This window comes from Myotis myotis, unplaced genomic scaffold, assembly GCF_014108235.1.
Source record: "Myotis myotis isolate mMyoMyo1 unplaced genomic scaffold, mMyoMyo1.p scaffold_m19_p_17, whole genome shotgun sequence".
Classification (NCBI taxonomy): Eukaryota; Metazoa; Chordata; class Mammalia; order Chiroptera; family Vespertilionidae; genus Myotis; species Myotis myotis.
Genome location: NW_023416321.1, coordinates 22,982,029 through 23,003,181, shown reverse-complemented (window position 1 = coordinate 23,003,181; position 21,153 = coordinate 22,982,029). Strand labels below are relative to the sequence as shown.

Below are 21,153 nucleotides of genomic sequence, written 5' to 3'. Positions count from 1 at the left end.
AAATTACTTAACAAATCATGCTAATTCCATGATATCCCCTTCCTAAGCCCTTAAAAAAATTAAATGTACATATGGAAATTTGTTTCAGTATTGCTTTGGTTTTAAAGTGAAAACACTTTATCTTGTATGCTCATTTATTTTTAAACTATTCTGAAGCACAGAAAACCTAGGAATTCCACCCACACATATGTTCATCCCTTTTTGTATTTTCATTCTTTTTAGTAATACCACAGGAAATATAAATAAACCACAGCAATCTTAAGCTGCTCCCCTCCATTTCTTCTTTATAGCCTTTGGTTCTTCACTTTATATTACAAAGTGCTGTGTCTTTGGGGATCCTTAGTTATACACACCAGAAATAGCTTTGTTCTGAATTGCCACTTCACCCCAAGTAGTAGAAACCCTTCCTAGAGACAAAGGAGTCTGTACTGAGACTTTTGGCCACTGGATGCCACTGTCGATCCAGCAGAGGTCAGCAGATGAGCAGAGAGGCATCTTCAGAAAAAGTACTTCTCTTCTTTGTCTCAGAAGATCCTTTTACTTTTCTACCTCAAAAATACCTTATGGCTGGCAGAGAAAAGTATATGTCCTTGATTTTGCAAGCACCTCTAGGTACATTTTTGCCTCCATGGGTTTGAGAATCTCATTTTCTAGAAACAAATGGTTGTCCTTCAGCGAGCGGTGAAGTACTCATGGCACACATGGGCTCAGCTCTCAGTCGTCTTTCTTTTCCTGCATTCCTTGAATAATTGTGGAGAACTACAAGCTGTACTTAATGCTCTTTGCAATTCTCAGGACTTTCTCCTTTTCTTCCTGCTTTCTACACCTCTTCCCTTTGGGCAGTGATTTGTAGTCAGGCTGCAGAGCTGCTTGTGATTTCCTTCTTTCCTCATCGCTCCCCTTGTCTTTCTGAATTGCTCTCCCTGTCCTACTTTTTTATTTGCGGATGTGTGTCCAGTTTGGTGAGGGATAGTCGACTGGAAAGTGAGAGAAATGCTTCTTAACTGTTAAGAAATCTTATTCACCTTTCTGTCTTGAGGGTGTGAATCTTGATTATTTCTGATATGGTTTCAAAACTTGTATACTTGTCCCTCCCAACATTTCAGGTATACACCCCCCCCCCCCCCCCCCATGGATAAAGAGCAGACTTGGACAGACTGTGATTCTGTGTGTGGTCTCTCAGAAGTCTTCCTTGGTTGTATAAATACAAAATTACACACTGCTAGATTATTATCATCAATATGACTGGTATAGATTTAAAGGTAAATAAAGATAAGGAAATAAAGGAGGAAAGATAAAACAATCTCCTGACAACCAGAAAAATGTAAAAATTACATTAATACTTTTTTAGATTTAAAGTCCCTATTAGTTTAGTAATATAAAATGTATTATCTGATTAAATCACAATGCTATATTCCATTTGGGGCATAATTTGTGCAGTTATTACAACTTGGATTTTGTTTTAGAAGATTCTGTATTTTCTTACAAATGTTTTTGTTACAGTTTGGAATTGTGACGTTATTCTGACACCAAGTGGCAATTCAGTTGTGACACTGACCACCTCTGGTTAAAGCAGATGCCCCAAGTTAAGGGCTTAGTTTTCCACAAAACTGCTTTTACTTCAGATGGGGCCACTGCATTTTTTGACCAACTGGCTACAAATTGGGGAGCTCCTATGATCCGCTCAGGTTCAACAATTCACTATAACAACTTATTTGATAGAATTCAAGAAAGCATTATGCTTATGGTCACTATCTTCTATCCTAGCTAATAATAGACAAACATAGTAATTGACTGTACCTTCGCTATTCCTCCCATCGGCTAATCAGCACGATATGCAAATTAGCCACCAACAAAGATGGTGGCTAATTTGCATACTGCAGGCAGGGCGGGTCAGCGCCATCCCGCCTGCCCTGCCGCCACCCGGACCTGCTGTTTGCCACCTGGGGCGGTGGGGCGGGACAGCGCCATTCTGTCTGCCCTTCCGCCACCCAGGCCTGTTATCTGTAACCCAGGGTGGCGGGCGTCCCGTGTGCGACCCGACCCGGGGCGGCTGAGTGGGGCAGCAGCGATCTGCCGGCCTGCCCGGGTGTCCCGTGTGCAACCTGACCCAGAGCGGCAGGGCGGGACAGCGTGGCTCTTCTCTGACCCCAGCTTCCTCATCACAGCTCCCTTGGGGGCCTAAGCCTTTAGTCGGACATCCCCCGAGGGCTCCCTGGCTGCCAGAAGGATGTCTGACTGCAAGCTTAGGCCTGATCCTCCAGGGAGTGGGCCTAAGTCGACAGGTGGACATCCTCCAAGGGGTCCTGGACTGCAAATGGGCAGAGGCCAGGCTGAGGGACCCCTCCGAGTGCACAAATTTTTGTGCACCGGGCCTCTAGTAATAATAATAAAAGCATAATATGCTAATTACACCAGATGTCCTTCCGGACGACCTCTGGATGAAGCCAGGGCTGTGAGGGCCGAGGAAAGCTACTGTGGCTGCAACCAACCTGCAGGGCCTCCCTCTAGGAGGGAAGCCTGACTCCTGGGTGCCGGAGGGAGGCCAGTGCCAGCAGCCAGAGAAAGGAAGGCCTACTCTTTTTTAAAAAATATATTTCTTTATTGATTTCAGAGAGAAAGGGAGAAGGGGGGAGAGAGAGAGAAACATCAATGATGAGAATCATTGATTGGCTGCCTCCAGCAGGTCCCCCACTGGGGATTGAGCCTGCAACCCAGGCATGTGCCCTTGGCCTGAATCGAACCTGGGACCCTTCAATCCGCAGGCCAACGCTCTATCCACTGAGCCAAACCAGCTAGGGCAGGAAGGCCTCCTCTTGCACGAATTTTGTGCATCGGGCCTCTAGTTTTATTATAAAGGATACAGGTCAAGATCAGCCAAATGAAGAGACATGTTGAGTAAGATCTGGGTGGGTCCTGGACAAAGAGCTGCTCTGTTTTCTTTCCCTGTGCATGTTATCCTCCCATCACATTAATGTGTTCACCAACCAAGAAGTTCCACTGAGTTTCAGTGTCCAGAATTTTTATCAGGGTTTCATTACAATAGCATGATTGATTGAATCATAGGCCACATGATTAAACTCAACCTACAGTCCCTCTCCCTTTTACAGAGGTCCAGCGGGCACACCTCTGATCACATGGTTGGACGTTCTAGTGAGCAGCCCCTGTCCTGAATTATTTTATCTCTCAGCATAAATTCAGGTGTGATCCAAGGGGTTCTTGAATAATAAAGACAGTTCTATTACTTGAGAAATTCCCAGGATTTAGCCTCTCTTTCAGGAACCAGGGATAAAGGCCAGTCAAATTCTTTATTATATAATGGGCCTGCTTACCTTACAAAAGAATTGTAGTGTCTCTTAGTTTTGAGCCAAGTTTCAACTTTTTTTTATAACTCTAGTACTGTTATTCTTTTCTATTCTGTTCTATTTTAAGCAAGCAGATATAAACATGTTGTTTCTTATTCTACAGAAATAAGTTACTGGAGACTATTTACCAGTGTCCATTCCACTCCAGTCCTATAAGGCTCAAGGATATGACTATGTCCACTAACCTCTAAGTTAAAGATTCTCAGAATTATCTAGGAAGTGTTATAAATATATATTGGGATCCTGATTCCCACAGTTCTGATTCATTTTGAAACAGAGTCCAGGGGTACCACTTTTTGGAAAAGTTTTGATAATTATGATGAAAAACAAATTGAGAATCACTACTGTTAGACCAGTACTGTCCAACAGAAATACAGTAATTGCCTCATCTATGGAGGATACATTCCAAGACCCCCCGTGGATGCCTAAAACCACGGAAAGTATGAAACCCTATTGTATATATACTTTTTTTCCCTATACATACTTATGATAAAGTTTAATTCCTCATTTAGGCACAGAAGAGATTAACAATCCTATCTAATAAAAGAGAAACATGGTAATTGGCGTACAACCGCTACCCTTCCCATTGGCTAATCAGGGCAATATGCAAATTAACAGCCAACCAAGATGGCGGCCGGTAGCCAGGCAGCTTGACACTAACATGAGGCTTGCTTGCTTCAGTGACGGAGGACTCCAGCGTTCCCCGCCTGCCACTGCAGGCCTCTGACCTGCAACTCTAAGCAACTATGTAACAAATATAGAAGCTAAACAAAACCCCAGAAACCTGCTTTAGTCCGCCGCTGGGCTTCAGCCAGCAGGATCACAACATTGTAAACAAAGGCCAGAAACCACTTTCAGCAGCGGAGGCCTAAGAGCTGGAGCCAAGCCTCAAAGCTAAAGCTGGCCCAGAATAACAAAAGAAAAAAGAAAAAAAGGAGCGGTTGGGAGCTTCCATCACCCGCCAGCCTGAAAACAGCCCTCAGCCCCTCACCCAGGCTGGCCAGGCACCCCAGTGGGGACCCCCACCCTGAAGGATGTGTGACCAGCTGCAAACAGCCATCATCCGCTCAGCCAGACAGGCCAGGCACCCCAGTGGGGACCCCCACCCTGATCCAGGACACCCTTCAAGGCAAACCAGCCAGCATGCACCCGTGCACCAGGCCTCTACCCTATATAGTAAAAGGGTAATATGCCTCCCAGCACCGGGATAAGCGGAGCCTCGAGGCCTCCCGGCACCGGGATCAGCATGACAGGGGGCAGCGCCCAAACCCCCTGATCGTCCTGCGGCTCTGTGTGTGACAGGGGGCGGGGCCACAACCTCCCTATCCACCCTGCTCTGTTTGTGACAGGGGAAGGTGCCCCAACCCCCTGATCAGCCCTGCTCTGTGCCTGATAGGGGGGAGCTCCCCAACCCCCTGATCGCCCTGCGGCTCTGTGTGTGACAGGGTGCGGCGCCCCAACCCCCTGATCGGCCCTGCTCTGTGTGTGACAGGGTGCGGCGCCCCAACCCCCCCCTCCCCCCCCCCCCCATGGGCCCTGCTCTGTGTGTGACAGGGTAGAGCCATAACCTCCCCATTGGCCCTGCCCTGAGTGTGAGAGTGGCGGCGCCCCAAACCCCTGATTGGCCCTGCTCTGTGGGTGATAGAGGGCGGCGCCCCAACCCCCTGATGGGCCCTGCTCTGTGCGTGACAGGGGGTTAGCACCCCAACCCCCTGATTGGCCCTGCTCTGTGCTTGACAGGGTACAGAGCCCCAACCCCCCTGATGGGCCCTGTTCTGTGAGTGACAGGAGGTGGCGCCGCAACCTCCCCATTGACCCTGCCTTGAGTGTAACAGGGGGCGGTGCCCCAACCCCCCAATCGGCCCTACCCTGAGCGTGACTGAGGGTGGCATCGCAACCTCCTGATCTGTCCTGCTCTGTGCCTGACAGGGGGCGGTGCCCCAACTCCCCAAACGGCCCTGCTCTGAGCCCGACCAGGGGCTGCACCTAGGGATTGGGCCTGCCCTCTGCCACCCGGGAGCAGGCCTAAGCCAGCAGGTCGTTATTTCCCGAGGGGTCCCAGACTGCGAGAGGGCACAGGCCAGGCTGAGGGCCCCCCCTTCCCCCCGAGTGCACAAATTTTTGTGCACCGGGCCTCTAGTAACTAATAATAAAATATAACAGTTATAGTAACACTAGAGGCTGGGTGCATGAATTTGTGCACGGGTGGGGTCCGGCCAGCCCACCCCAATTGGGGCTGATGGGGGCCGATTGGGGCCGGGCCAGCCAGCAGCAGGAGGGGCCACGGGAGGGTGGCTGGCTGGCCCTGTCCCCAATCGGGCCGATTGGCCAGCCACAGTGCATGTCACAGTGACTGGTCATTCTGGTTGCTTGGCTTTTATATAGATACTGTAATAAAAGTTATGTGAATATAGTCTTTCTCTCAAAATATATTAACTGTGCTCTACTCACCCTTCTTGTGATGATGAGATGAAGGTACTCAGAATGCCACACAATTCAAAACTTAGGTATTGTTTATTTCTGAAATTTTTCATTTATTATTTTCAGACCTTGGTTGACCATGGGCAACTGAAACCACAGAAAATGAAACTGCAGATAAGGAGTGGTTACTATATAATGCAAACCACATATGTAATTTTAAATTTTCTATTGGCTACATTTAAAAGGGTACTAAGAAACAGATAAAATTACTTTTAACAACATTTTACTTAACCCATTATATTCAAAATACTATTTCAATATGTAATAAAAAATTATTAAAGAGATATCTTTCATTCTTCATACTAAGTCTGATATTTATGTATACTTTATACTTACAGCATTTTGCATTTTTTGATACAGGCTACCCATATTTCAAGTTTTCTAGCCACATGGACAGCTCAACACTTATCCAGAAATTAATTAGGACTATCATACTAAGTTTTCGTTTTATGTTAATAACAGTACTTCTTGGAGGAATTACAAAACCCCCACAACTTTTTTTTTCCATTTTGTTCATCGGTTTATTTCTTCCTTAGACTCCACATAGTAGTGAGATCGTATAGTATTTGTCTTTCTCTGACTGGCTATACACATTTTTTAATTGTGGTAAAATATACATATAAATTTTACCATTTCAATCATATTTTAATGTAAAAATTAAATTAAATGTAAATGTGTGACCATCACCCAGCTCCAGAACTTTTTCATTTGCAGGACTGAAATTTGTGCCCATGAAACAGCAACTCCCCATCCCTCGCCCTTCAGCCCCTGCCCACCACCATTCTAGATACTGTCACTATGAAATTGCTCCAGGTACTTCATATAAATTGAATATAGTGTCTGTCCTATCCTGTGTAGCTTAGCATAATGCCCTCAAGGTTCCTCATTGAAGCATGTGATAGGATTGCCTTCCTTTTTAAATCTGAATAATATTCCATTGTGTGTGTAGACCTCATGTTGTTTATCCGTTCATTAGTTAATGGACACTTGGGTTGCTTCCATCTTTTGGCTGTTGTGAATAATGCTACTGTCAACATGGGTATAGAATATGTTTTTTTAAATGCTCAAGTCATGGGGATGAAAGAGTTCATGTTTACTTCAGATTAGTACATGCTTAACATGGAGTTAAAAATTTGCTTTTACTGGGAGGGAGAAGGGGGTCAGAAAGAGAGAGGTGAGAGAAAGACATCGACTGGCACAACCTCTTATTTTTATGTTGCTTGTTCTTAGTAGTTACAGGAATTATCCACATCTGATATTATAGATATTCTTCTATGACATTTATTGCATGTTTTAAAAAATATTCAATGAGAATAGAGACTAGGCATATGAATATTCATATTTTACTTATCAATGCAAAACAGAAGTATATATTTTTCCCAATTGGGCTTGACAAACCAAAAATTCTTGGGGAAGGATAGATACATTCTTTAACCAATTTTTGCATTTTCTTCATTGGCACTTTGTCTTCACTTCCTAGTCATTCGTTTAGTTGAATTAGACTAAATGTGTACAGCAAGTCCTTAGAAGTGAATATCTTTCTGAGGTGTATTATCAACACAAAACTGCAGTCTCCTGTTGTGTTTAAGGTCACCTGGTCAAATTCCGTTCCTGCAGTTTGTTTTTGACTAGTGATTTAGCCCTCATGGGTTGGGATGAAACATGGCTTTCTGTCTGCAAACTGACAACAGCAGAGTATTTTTTTCAGGAAAATGTCTTTGATACTGTTTGGGTTGAAGACCCCTGTCCCATTAGAACACGTTTTTATTTTAAAGGAAGTAGGCAAAACACAAGTGATTTCCATTGCAAATAAACAGAGCAGCCTCTAGGAAGGGAGAAGACATGCCCTCCCCCCCCCCCCCACTTTTTTTTTTTAGCACACTTATGCAGTTATTGGGTAGCCAACATGTTTGATCCTTTTTTTGTGTAAATTCATTATAGGGCATTGTATTGTTTGAAATGTTTTAAAAACTTTGAAATTTTTTATTTTATTTTACTGTGGAAAGAATTCAACATGAGATATTCTCTCATAACAAAATTTTAAGTGCACAATATTGACTGTAGGTACAATGTTGCACAATAGATCTCTCGCACTTATTCATTTTGATTGACTGAAACTTTTTCTTGACATTTAGTTACTTTGTGTTTCAGTATAATTTGACTGTGTTTTTTTCTAATACCGCTCTCAATATTTTTTTAAAAAAAGGAGCAGATGACTAAACAGTTTATTTCTAATCTCAAGCTTTGTGCAGTGGCAGTATCATAGCCAATGAAGTTTATCCAAAGAGCAATTTTTGCTAATTGAAAACTATGGATAATCTCAATGACTTTTTGCATCTTTCTTGCCAGATAGGCTTCAGTCAAGGTATGTTATCTTCTTCTTGATTTTCTACCCAAGACTCCCAAGTTTTTTTCTGGGAACTATAGTTGCAATTTATTTGATATTCCCATGTCTTATTCATTAGACTAGAGGATCCAGTTATTAGAGCTTCACTCAGGGAAGCTCCTGGTATAAATATAACCCTTTTCTTCTTAAACTTCCTTCACTTGAATAGCAGCAGCTGTAGAGATTTTCCTGACTTAAGCACAATGGGAAACCTATACACATGTGGCATGTGTGTGTTTTTCTTTATCTTCTTAGCATTTAAAGGCTATGTCTTACTGTATATGAATTTTTTTGAGGGGAGGGGATTTTTTTGCTTTTTTCTTTTTTTAACAATGACTTGTAACCAGTTAGCAAATGGTTTTTAGAGAAGTGAATGAGTTTCTTCAGTCATTTTCTTGGTTCAGGAATAGTCTGGACAGCTGCTGCTCTGTACTAAGAGAACATTTTATTATTACCCAGACTTTCAGGACTTGATTCTCTTCCCTAAGATTCCATCAGCCCAGCTCTTTGGTGAGTTCCACTAGTGTTTTACATGGATTAATCCCAGAGCTCAGACTATATTATTAAGCATTTCTTTTTCTCCTTCTTCTCCAGTTAGGCTTGGTTTAGAACCTGAGGTGTGTGTGTTTGTCTTTTTCCCCCATTCTGAAACCCGAGTTTATCACTCACTAGATTAGTGATGGAGAAGCTTGTTACACTAAATCAGCGTCCTGAATGTTTTTACTTTGGACAATTCATTGAATCATTTGACATTCAGGATTTCACTTAGCTTTGGGCATATTAAATTACTGTGAGTAATCTGGAGACAGATAAGTTGTTTAGTCAGCCTATGTATTTGATCTTCTAAAATGTGGCTATATTTATACATACATATGTAAAGTACATTATCCCATAAACTCTGTGGTTATGCATATGGCTGTACATATTATGACAGTCTGGGAGTTTAGAATTTATAACTCCAAATGATTTTCATGAATAATACACATTAACAAACATAGTTCATTTTTTAAAAACTTTATCTGTAATTCAAATAAGCATCAAATTGATGCAGGAGATGAAAGTATATTTTGTGGGGACTCTTTCCCCCTCCCCATGTGCGAGTCCATTCTGTGGGACTCTTCCCCCTCCCTACATGGGAGTCTGTATTTGTTGTTTAATAAATTTCCAACTTTGCTATACCAAAAAAGTATATTTTGTATGTTTCTATACATATGTAATGAGGGAGGACCTATTGGTGTTTATTTCCACCTATTTCTTAGGTGGAAATCCATGCTTTAGTTACGTCAAGTTGTATTGTACCTTCTCTGTTATTTGCTCCTTGTGAATTTGGCCTTCTTTATTATAATGTTTTAATTCAAGCACTTTCCTTTTTTTCATGTCTCACATCCAGAAGAGTTCGGCTGTGTTTTCACCTGATAGCACATGTTTTAGCCATGACTAAGTTTACTTGTAGGCTGCTTGGCACCTTCAGTGTTTAGCTGTCAGTGAGTGGCCTCTGGACCTTGTTTTTATGAAGACGGTTGTGAGGAAGTTCAGGAATCAGAAGCCTTCCGTGTGACTAATCTGCAGACTGCTGCCATTTTCAAGAATTCTGATAATCTTTGACACCCAGAGATTAAGTCCTTCTTTGGATCATATTGAGACACTCCAAAATCACCCAACTTACAGCATTTTTTTTTTTAAGCAGCATGAGCACTGGGTTGTCGTTAGGAGGACAGAATGAGCTATAAATAAATAAAATCCTACAGTGCTTGCTTCATTCAGGGTAGTGTGCTGATAAGATGCAAGCATCTGGGAGAAGAGAAGATGCTCAGCAGGTTTAAGTGCTTACCAAAGTGCTTTCCTGTATCCATGGCTCAGCTGCTGGTCTCTGCTGTGTTATTTTGGCACTCTAGACTTGTAAGATTGGAGAGTTCAGTTTAAAACTCTCAATATATCATTAGAGAAGCCCAAGGTCCCTTCTTGTCAAGGAAGACTAGCTGATTCCAGGGAGAAAGAAAAGCAGAATCCAGGGCACCTGTAAATCCCTATAGTTTTGTGCGGTGGGTTTGTAGCTAATTATACAGCAGGCAGCAGTAATATGCTGCAGCTCTGTTGGCATACTTGTTTCAGAAAGAGCAAAATCTTCCAGCAGAGCAAAGAAGGGCTTTAAAGAGGCTGCAAATGAATGAATCAATGATCATTTTATTGTAAACTAAAGCTCTACATTGGAATCAGGGCATCTGAACTTCGAGGGGGCGGTGGGGAGATGCCAATTGAAATACATGGTTCAGATGTGTTTTAAAGCTCTTGATTTGGATTCTCCTGCAGAAATATAGTCACGTAAGGAGACCACCACTGGTCACAGCCAGTCAAATTGCTCTTTCTCCTATGGTACTGCTGTTAGCAACTGCTAGTAGGTTATTCAGCCGACCTCTTCTGCTTCTGCTTTGCTGCCTGATTTCAAAAGATTTGCCCTATATGGCTCTCAGTCACAGCTTGATGTAACCACTGCTTGTTTGCATGCATACCCATCATTTTCATATAGGGTCTTCCTCCCCACCTTCATGTTAGAAGGCAGAAGAATCAGGAGCATTTTTATATGATAAGAAATTTATGCAGGGCCAGCTAGAATCAAGCAAAATGAAATTCAGCTGGAAGGGATGGCAAAAGGCTCAGAGAACTTGTGACTGCCAGAGAAGTCAGTGTTCCTTAAATAAAGAGGGTTCAGCTAGCAGGCAGCAACTCTGACTTTACATTCATATTGAAGCAGGCTCTCCAGCCATTCTAGTCAGACAGATCAATAAAATCAGAGTTGACTTAATGCCAAGAACCTCAGAATTCAACGGATTTCTCTTGTCCTTCTTTAAATTTATTCTATATTGATGTGGAATGCTAGCCTCGGAAACTGAGATGAGAAATTGCCCGGTTTAGATTCTGGTTTATTACAAGCCTATTGAACAGTATCCTTGGAATGCATCCCCTTTGGTTTCTCAGTTGTCACATCTATAAAATGGAGCTGTTCTACTGGAAGGAAAATGATTCTAATAGTTATCAAAACATTGTGAATGAAGATTCATCATAAGTGAATAGCCTAAACAGCAAATGTCTTGTGAGAAGTGAATTTATATCCCATGTATTTGAAAATGCAGTTGATTGCCTATCAGAGATTGAGCAATTAGATTATTTTTGCATGATGGGTATGCAGTGAATGTGGTAGATTTTATTTTATATTTTTAGCTACACCAATGGAAGGGTTGACTCATACAATCTCTTCCTTGATTGTTTTTGTGCAGACGATGCATCTAGCTTCCTAGTGTATCACAGTACTGTACAGTATGCCATATTGGTCATATTCTTAAATTGATCAAATAGCCCCTGATAGGGTAACAAAATACGTAAATGATCATATGGATATGGCTAAGTATTTACCTTGTAATAGAGAATTTATCCTTCCTTCTCTCCAGCCGCACAGATTCTTATTGGACCAAAAAGGAAAAGCTGCCTCTAAACTTACCTCTTACATGATTGATTTGATGCCATTCCTTTAAAAACTGGAGATGTTGGGAGTTTTGTTCATACCCCATACTGTGTAGATGGTACACAATTTTTATAACAAAGCAGCAGGGGGCTCCCTATGAGAGCGTGAGAATTGCTATGGAGAAGGACTGGCTTTTTGTTGGTGGTGGTATTTTCAATCAGGCCCTTTTCTGCTGAAAACTTGGCCGTCGTCCTGTGAAAATTCCCTAAGGGATTAAAGTACAGCTACAGAAGCAGTGAGACCATTTTACTAGTTTAAGAAACTGGTTAACAGTTGAGAGAGATTATACTGGTTTCTAAATTCCAGAAACCTGGATAGATGGAGCCTGAGATTGCTTTGGTTGTAGGGTCCTTCTCTCTGACCTGAGTGAGGTTCATGGGAAGGGACTGTACAGGTGACTCCTTTCTTTAGAATCCTTTATATCTTAAAAGGAAGACTTTTCTATGTTCTCATTAGTGTCTACATTTAGTTTTCTTAGTTTTACCTCCCTCTGCTCTAGAACCTATGCATACTTCATGTTTGTTGTTAAGGGCCCAGTGCATTATAACTAAGGGTGTCTTGTAAAATGAAACCCATTCCCCTGAGTGAAAGGCTCAAAGAATCCACACAGCAAAGGTGCAGGTTTTTGCACTCAGAGGTTGCTTTTGCTATCGTAGGAATTCACTCTGTGATACAGGTTTGATGCAGAGAGCATTGCTACTCACAAATCACATGAGGTATACAGTTTGTGTGCAGTGATATGTCACAGCTTTTTATTTATGTGGCCAGCTCAGTCTGTTCTGCTCCTTTCAATGCCATGGAAAGTGCATCATTTTCCTCCCTCTCTCCTCCTTCCCACATATCATCAGCACCACCCACTACGTTCTGTCCATTAAGTCCTCTGTGTGCCAGAAAACCCCAACAATGATTAAATGCTGATAAAAGAATGTTAGAAGGTTAAGATATCAACCAATCAACCCCCTTACAGTCCTCCTAAATTGTGGGTGGTAAGTATAACTTTGCCCTTTTAACATTGGAAATAAGAGGTTTTAGTTGGTGTGGGGTTTTTTCTCTTTATGTTGAGGAAATGCCTGACATCATTTTAAGAAACAAGATTTGGTAGCAAAGACCAAAGAGAAAATGAGAGACTTGCTTTGCAATTTCCATAATTACCCTAGTCTTTCTTTCATGATTTTGGCACATTGTTTATTGGGAAAAACTAAGGTTAGCCAAATTTAGGTAAGGTTTTATTTATGAGAGGCCTAGAGTTTTTAAGCTTACAACAATTTTAAAAAGTCATTATTACTCTAAACAAAATATATAAATGATTATTTAAAAAGTGTTAATTTTTACATATTATATCCCGCTAGCCATAGAATTATTTATCATTATAATCCTACTTGATTTTTACTTCCTTAAAGCCCCTATACTACAAAGGACCCTCCTTTCCAACCTCTGTCACCACCACCCACCACTGTCCACCACCACCATCCATCACCAACACCTAGCACCTAACACCACCCACCACCTACCACCACTGTCCCACCCAGATCTATGGGAGGAAGATGATGGTGGAAGAGACTTGAAAGGCAGCTTGGTAACTCATTGGCTCCTTTTCTTTGGAGGAGAGTTTGTAGGTTCATAACATAGTCTTCAAAAGCAATTAATGTAGGAGGGGCTATAGAATCAACTTCTCTGGACCTCCTTATTACATTTTTAGTAAAGTAGGAACAAGAAAGAAGATTCTCTAAGAATCTTGTCAAGAATTCTATTTCATATTGAAGCTTAATATACCATATCATATAACTTAATTTTCATGAGCCCGTGTTTTATCACTACTCTGCATTATTTTTTTGTAATAGAGCTATAAAAAAAACCATGGTAAATATATTCGAACGTTTCCATCAACGGCTGCTTGGTGAGGTAGGTCAGGAGGCATACCTCTTTGGAGGCACCCTGGAGGTGGAAGGGTAATGAGCACTTATGTCTGCTGAATGCCAGAGCTGCCAAATTGGAGCTCCTCACGACTGGTGTGTATCTGCTCTGACAGTTCTTTTATTATGGCTTTTACTAACCTATAAGTAACTAACTGTGATTGTTTAATTACAGAGGGAACATCCCCACGCTAAACAGGTACTGTATGTTTAGTTTTTTTCATTTACAATTAAAAACACCCTTTTTGTAAACTTAGAATAGTGAAATCAGGGGAAAAATAGCCCTATACTGGACAAGCTAATATGTTATCTTCTGCCGGGGGGTCCATCCTGAGCTCCCCTTTAGATGTGCTAAGTTATTCTTTCTATTTGGAAAACATGTCTTCAGCTTTTCTTCAGTTATTCAAAAGGCAATACTTGAAAAGCCTCAGTATAGAAAAGCTCTCGTCAACTGTATGAGAGGGGAGTTGTCTGCTCAATGTTCATCTTTGCTATAAACATCTTTTTTTTCTTTTTCTAAGTTATATGTCTAGTTGGGGCTTTCATAGGAGAACCCCTTAAGGTTACCACTATCCTAATTTTTTCAATTTTGAGTTTCTCTTATTTGCTTCTTGTTTTAGAGGAATGCAAATTCAAAAATAGCTGATCTCATGTTTTATAAATTTGTTTGCTTTTTTTTACTAAAATGATAATAATGATGTGCAAGTCAAGTTTTATTTCAGACCTATAATAAGAGTCACATTGGAAAAGTATATTTAAGTTTTGATGTGTATAGCCCTGGGAAGAGGTTTCTAGGCCAATATAACACAGTGATATTTTAGTACTTTTGAGTTCCTCCTGCTTCTGAGCCAAGCAAGGCAACACAATGCAAGTTTGAGAGGAAAGCAATTCTGATTGGAATTTAATCCACAAAATGCTAAAGCAATAGTAGGTTGGTGGCAAGCTCTTTGTACATGATCACTTATACATTGAAATATTTATAGGCTTATGTTTATTTTGTCCCTCTCCCTTTAAATATTAAGCAATCAAAACTCGTTAAAGCTTTTAGCATCCAATTTAGATGGGAGAGGAAAGGGAGTGCTTTTGTTTGGTCCTCTTGCCTACCCTTGGAGAGTGGGCTTGGTTCATTCCTGCTTGCCTTCAGCTGTTCTGACCCATGAACATAGTACCAAGGGAAAATGAATAGTGGATATTTCCCATGGGGTTCAGCTGAATAAAAATGATATTTAACCCTATGTTTGCCACAAGCACAGCCTGATAGCTTATTTAGAGGGAGTTCCCTTTAAGTGTTATCTGGAACTCTTTTATCTTTCCTGTCTACTACCAGGCAGGTAGAAAAGATACAATGCCTCACAAACTTGCTCCTTTAGTGAATATATTTGGTGATCCTAGAAAAGAGGATGATAGCATTTCGGAGTTCATACAACTCTGAATCCCAGTTTCTAGTGAGCACCATGTGTAAGACTTGCTTGCTGTGTTTCATTTGTTTGTTTGTTTCATTCCTGGTATCAATGGTTTCCTCTCTCACTCTGCCTTTCTATTCCCCAGTACTGTCAAAGATGAAGTACCTTCTTCATAGTCATGATTTGCCAAGGGAATAAAAATCCGGAGTGTCAGTCTCTATAGTCTGTGTGAGCAGCACTTCCATCCTATAAAAAAATTCCATTGCCTTTTATAATTACAATTTGCAGTAGAGTACAGTATGTACCCAGATCTCAAGTCCACATTGCTGGCTCTCTTCCCCCTGCAGTGCTGCAGGTGGTGCACTTACGGAGATTTTAGAGCAGCTCCCTGAAGGTCAGGTGCCATTGCCTTGCTCTGAACTTGCTTCCGATCAGTATGCCGTAACATGTCAGGCAAGTCCTAGAGGCATCCTTCAGCTTGGTCCTTCCTAACAGGCTGCCCTGATTGACTGGGCATTCAGAAACACTTTACAGTATTATTTATCAGTGCATACTGCTGAGGTGCATCAAGGAATATACAGCTTCATTATGTTTTTAGATTGAACAAATCAGTTCAGTTCTCTTCGAGCATCTCCATTTAGCACTTGTTTGTCATGCTTACACATACTGTGAGACCCATGCTCTGCCCTTTCATATCCTGCTGGGATTTATTAAGGGCTTTTGGTGAAGGTATGCTTACCTTGGTATAGAAATGTCTGACTATAAAATAGAAATGTTGCAATTTAGGGTTGAAAATATCTCTTTCAAAAAGGGAGGAGCTATAATTCTTATGACTGCTGTGTCTATCAGCCCATTAAAGAAAAAAGTAAATACTTCATAAGTTCCTTTTATAGACTGTGACTTGTTTCTGTATGGTAAATAATGTTTTTTATAATGATCTACTAAACCATTCCAAATGACTTCGAGTTGTCGCACATGCATATATCTATCTGTGAATACTTAATCTATTATAGTTACTAGAGAAAAATGCCTTAAGTGTTGCCTAGTTACAACTTCCTTGGCTTGCTTACTTTCTTTTAAAATAGGAAATGTTTTAGGGAAGGGGAAGATGCAGAATGGTTTTTAACCCCTATGTGCTGTTTATTCATCGGACACGCCATGATGTCATTGTATTAAAACTGCCATGAAATTCCTGACAGTCCTTAGATTTTTATTTGGAGAGATTTTGGAGTGGTAAAAATATAGTTTGTGTGTTTGTATACATGGGGCAGGGGGCAGGGGGTGGTGGTGGTGGTGGAATAAATAATGAAAGGGTTAATGTGACTATTGGAAGACAGCCTTATCCATTCTGGGTAAAAAACCAAATCTGCTCTGCAACCTGATCCTATTTCTGAGTTTTCTCCTAGCTCCTTTTCTCTATTGTTACTCTCCCAGCCCTTGCTCCTACCCTCCTTGTCTAACACACTTGGTTGAATTACCATTTAGAATGTCCTTCTCCTCCAACCTCAACCACTGTGGCATGACTCATGTAGCTAATGTCAGCGACGTGCTGTTGGACAATTCATTCACTCCACCGTGTCAGCGGATGGGTGGAATGGTCTCTTTTCGGACTTTTGAAGATTTTGTCAGGTAAGACATTGTGGAGCTGTGTATGTACAAGAGGAGTGATGGGCGTCTGTGTTTTGGGGGTCTCAGATTTCTGCCAAATGAATAAAGGTCCCCAGAAGAGCCATGAGCCAGCTAAGGAGATGTAGCCCTTGCTGTATATGCCCTCAGAGAGGAATATGTCCTTCCATTTCTACCTCTTATTCAGACTCTACATGCCTCTAGTTGTTATATGAGCCTGGTCAGAAAAAAAGAAACAAACAAAAACCATCTTTTCCGTAGGAGCTAGCAGAAGAAGCTGTCTGCTCTGTGATGAGTGAAATGTCAGGAGAAATTAAACACAACACTAGAGTGAGCCCACCAGAGACGATACATCTTTTGATTAAATGCATTCAGCATCTATCTCTTGATGTATACTGATGCATTACCCTAGGGGGAGGGGTAATTACATTGGTCTGTCACTGCTCCAGTCCCAGGCTCTTTCTGTTACTTTAAGACTGATGATGACAGCAGTGCTCATATCTTTACATATGAAAAAAGTAAAACAAAAAGCTTTAGATCATTCTTTATTAAAAAGAAAAAAAATATGCTTTATTAAAGTTGAAACAATCCATCCCCCTAATTTCTGCCACTTGGTGAAATTTTGCTTATCACCTCTAGCCACTTGTGATTGCGTTCAGTTGACTGTTGAGCACAGGGTAGGGTAGATTATTCTTTTAGACTGAGCTGGCAATGGTAGCGTTCATATTCTGCCACTTGGATTTTCATGGTGGGTGTTTTTCTCTGGTGTTTTTCAGGATCTTTGGTGAAGTGATGGGCTGCTTCTGTGATTCCCCACCCCAAAGCCCCACATTCCCTGAGGCAGGTCACACGTCTCTATACGATGAAGACAAGGTATACTGTCCCGTTGGGAGACTGCTTTGCTCCTTCAGCTCCATGACTTGTACTGTGTATATACTATCTTTCTGACTTTGGAGTGTTCTAGGGAAGAATTCATCTTTTTTAAAAATTCGGACCTGAGGATATTTTTTTCATTGATTTTTTTTCTTTTTTAGAGATAATGGAGGGAGGGAAGAGAAAAACATTGATGTGAGAGAAACACATCGATTGGTTGCCTCCCGTTTGCACTCTGACCGGATTAGGGATCCAGCCTGCAACCAAGGAACATGCCCTTGACCAGGAATTGAACCTGTGACCCTTTGGTCCATGGGCTGATGTTCTAACCACTGCGAAAAACTGGCCAGGGCAGAAATTCATCTTTTTACCCTACTATTTATTATTTAATTTTATATACTTCATCAAGTATTTTTGGAAATTTGTAGAATATAAATTCTGACCTAAAACATATTAATCCTGGAATCCATACTGTGGAATAGGCTCGGCTGTATCCATTGTAGCTGCTTCTGGGTCTCTGAATGTTGTTTCAAAGACTTCAGCTTTGGTTACTTCAATTCTTATGTAGTAATGGCTTGGATATTTGCACAGTGGTACTATTATAATCTTCAGGAAATGTAGACTTTAGATAGCAGGAATATTACGCATTTTGTTTAAAACTTTGTCCTTTTATTAAATCCTTTCTATTCGTTTCTCAGTAAACAAGTTGTTGTTTTTCCCTACCAGGTTGTTTTTCTGTGGTTTGACACTTTTACTGTATGATAAATTGTTAGGAAATATATTATGAGGGAATATGTTCAGATGGCTTCTTTCACTCATTTTTCTTCACTTTCTGTGAAGAGATGTGGCAGTTGGTTTCATTCCCATTTTATTGGTGACAAAATTGAGACTGATCTTCAAGGACATGTTAAGTGAAGGTGTGGGGCCACTTCTAGCTAATGCCTTTGCTGCCTTATCTTTTAAAAGTTGGATGTTTTACTTCATTCAGTCTCCATTGTGGATGTTGGGTGGTGGTTTCAATTTGCTTATGAGTGCTAGTGGACAAATCAAAATGTCCTGTGGGGTATATCTCTTTTTCAGTCATTCTACCAAGTACTATAATTTTTCTCTGCCTCTGTATTAGCCAGTCTCCTAATGTCTTTGTCTTGTGTTCTTGAGTTACAGGTCCCCAGGGATGAACCTATTCACATTCTGAATGTGGCTATCAAGACTGACTGTGATATTGAGGATGACAGGCTGGCAGCGATGTTCAGAGAGTTTACCCAGCAAAACGTAAGCCCTCAGCTGGGTGGAAACCTGTGACGGCTCCTTTCCTGCTGGCTGGGTATCATACCCATCTTTTTATCAGTTGCTGCTTGTAAGGCCTCTCACTGTTCATGACTATGTCCTTCACATAGTTCTCTGCCTATAGGGGTAAAATTCCAAAGGGACTTAATAGTATATAATGAATATCGTTTTATGTCAAGAAATATAGACCTCAACTATTTAAAATGTTTTAGGAAGGGAAGTGTGATCCTAAATCTTTCCCAGAGCTCCAGTCTTGAACTTTGAATCCCCCTGCTGACTATTTTCCTTTGGTGGCTTACTTCCACATGTCTATGTCCACAATCCCCTCAGGATTCTTCTGTGTCCTCTTATTCCCTCCCTTAAAGGTATCAGTTATACTTCCATTCTCCTTTCAATTTTGTATGACTTACATATCTCGTACTGACATCAAACTTCGTAGTTTAAACCTAAATTTTCATCATTTTCCTTCACCTCTTCTGACCCCTCATCTGCTCCCTCCTCCCCACAAACAAAACAAAAACAAAAAACCCAAGTAACCAGTCATTCAGAAATCATTGACTTCCTCTTTTTCCTTGCCATTGCATGATGCTGCTCCTCTACCACAATCTATGTGTTTATTGGTATCTGGTCAGTCACCAAGGTCTGTTTTTTGTTTGTACTGTTTCTTTCCCTCCCTTCTTCCCTTTCTTTCTTTTCAGATTTTTAATTCCCTCTACCATCTCTCTGGTTTAAAACCTTATTCACCTCACAACTGAGACACTACAACAGGTTTACTTGCGATCTACCTATCTTCCTCCACTTTTCCCCTCCAGATAGTTTCCATTCTGTTCACCACCACAAAATTAAATGGCCAAAATGCCCTCTTACCAAATTATTCTCCCACTCAGCAATGATTCTCTATTACTTCTAGGATGCCTCCTTAACTTGATATTTAACATCAGCCTATTGACGCAGGCTAACAATCTAGCCTTCACTGTTCCGTGAAAATACCTAAGTCTTTGTGTCTCGTCTCTTCTACTGCCCCTCACCCGGAATGTTTCTCTTTCTCTCTTTCCAAATCCTGCTTGTTTTAAAGACTTTTTCAAATTTCACCTCTTCTATGAGTACTTCTCTGAATAGCTCTAACTAAAATGTATTTTTCCTCCCTTGAACTTTTAATTGGTCAGCATATAATCACTAGCAATAATAATACTTTTTATTTATAAAGAACTTCTGTGTACAATTTTTTATTTGCACCTCACCACAGTCCCATGAGGTTAGATTAGTTAGGAATTATTCCAGTTTTGCACTTGGGGAAAAACTCAAACTCAGAGAGATTAATTAAAGCCCTCACCTCCCCCCTTTGATCACCAGCTGGTAGATGATGGAGCAAAAATTAGTATTTAAGGCTTTGATTCCACTTCTCGGGGCCACAGATCTAGGTGCTTTAGTAAATAATGTATTCTTTTGGCCGTGAGGATGCTTCAAGTTTAGTTGGAGGGACTGGGTAGGCATGCTCAAAATGATAGTCTGCATATAGTTACATGTCATTGCAATATATGATAGATGCCAAAGTGTCCTCTTCAGCTGTCCTTAATGACAAAGACCCATGTGTTTTCTTTCAATGGGAACTACCTAGCTATATTGCTTATTATAAAAAAAGAACTGAATAGATTTTTAAAAGCATGATTTAGCAGTATAAACAATTAATGCCATCGGCATTCACATCATGTAATGCTAATGGTAGATACCTGGGAAAAGATGGTAACTTTGTGCTTACCATGAGTCCTAGTATTTACTTCATGTTGCTCTGGGATTATAGTGGCCAACCTGAAGAAAGGCACTTACAGAAAAGTGAAAATAGGGGACATGCCTGGGAATTTTTCTTTAGAAGAGAAATTTACCTTTCTTTTTGCCCTTGTCTTGTGAACACATAAAATTAACCTGAAACCAGCGACCAAAGAAACCTTAGCTGGAAGAGTGCTAATGTTGTTCGTGACTGCTGATGCTGCTATTTGCTGAGATAATCTGAAATTTTCTTCTCAGGTTTTGAGGCACTAATTGCCCTTATTTGATTGTTTTGACCTCAACTGTAGCCTTTTATTACCCCCAGATCTCAGTGCTGTATGTCATGATATGTTGATTTAAAGAGGCAGTTTCTTCATCTTCACTACATAAATTTATAACATTAATTGGCAATAAGAAATTACCTTTTTCTTTTACTGGACTTGAAAACTGAGGCACAGAGAAATCCATTGTCTTTGCCCGAGGCTATTCAGAAGGGTAAGGGTAGACATTCCATGCCTAGAGAAGCTGTTAA

The 21,153-nt window shown here is 41.0% G+C and overlaps 1 protein-coding gene and 1 pseudogene across 11 annotated transcripts in view; both read left to right on the top strand.

Moving 5' to 3' along the window:
• Positions 1-21,153, top strand: part of ACACA (acetyl-CoA carboxylase alpha) — a 277,027-nt gene that overhangs the window by 138,637 nt on the left and 117,237 nt on the right. For 10 of the 11 annotated variants that reach the window (XR_004972815.1, XM_036340342.1, XM_036340341.1 and 7 more), the window contains 4 exons: positions 13,841-13,864; positions 16,554-16,697; positions 17,471-17,567; positions 18,732-18,839. Coding sequence is in view for 10 of the 11 variants with exons in the window: in XM_036340342.1 (XP_036196235.1) it covers positions 13,841-13,864; positions 16,554-16,697; positions 17,471-17,567; positions 18,732-18,839 (373 nt within the window). In the remaining variant the exon portion in view is untranslated. The remainder of the gene's footprint in view (positions 1-13,840; positions 13,865-16,553; positions 16,698-17,470; positions 17,568-18,731; positions 18,840-21,153) is intronic. The other variant, XM_036340343.1, reaches the window with a different exon arrangement.
• Positions 8,087-8,196, top strand: LOC118672606 (annotated as a pseudogene).